Source organism: Crocuta crocuta, unplaced genomic scaffold, assembly GCF_008692635.1.
Source record: "Crocuta crocuta isolate KB4526 unplaced genomic scaffold, BGI_CrCroc_1.0 scaffold348, whole genome shotgun sequence".
Lineage (NCBI taxonomy): Eukaryota > Metazoa > Chordata > Mammalia > Carnivora > Hyaenidae > Crocuta > Crocuta crocuta.
The window spans coordinates 4,201,698-4,202,031 of NW_027529573.1; the positions used below are offsets into that span (position 1 = coordinate 4,201,698).

At 62.0% G+C, this 334-nt stretch overlaps 1 protein-coding gene across 1 annotated transcript in view; it reads left to right on the forward strand.

The window, feature by feature from the left end:
• Positions 1 to 333, forward strand: part of TTC28 (tetratricopeptide repeat domain 28) — a gene marked incomplete at its 3' end in the record, with an annotated part of 610,006 nt that extends 609,673 nt beyond the window's left edge. The window contains 1 exon segment of the mRNA XM_077761493.1: positions 1 to 333. This exon segment is cut by the window's left edge and continues 46 nt beyond it. Within this exon segment, the coding sequence (XP_077617619.1) occupies positions 1 to 333 (333 nt within the window).
• Position 334: the final 1 nt, after the last annotated feature.

Here is a 334-nt window from a genome sequence, read left to right on the forward strand (position 1 = left end):
CCGGCCCTGTCCTACTCGTCGGCCGGTTCGGCCCGCTCCAGCCCCGCCGACGCCCCCGACATAGACAAACTGAAGCTGGCGGCCATCGACGAGAAGGTGCAGGCCGTGCACAACCTGAAGATGTTCTGGCAGAGCGCGCCCCAGCACTCCGCGGGGCCGGTGAAGATATTCCGGGGGCCCCCGGGGACCATGACTTCCAAAAGAGATGTCCTCAGTCTGTTAAATTTGTCTCCTCGGCACAACAAGAAGGAGGAAGGAGTCGACAAGCTGGAACTTAAGGAACTGTCTATGCAGCCGCCCGGAGACACGCCACAAAAAGCCCCTCCCAACCCCC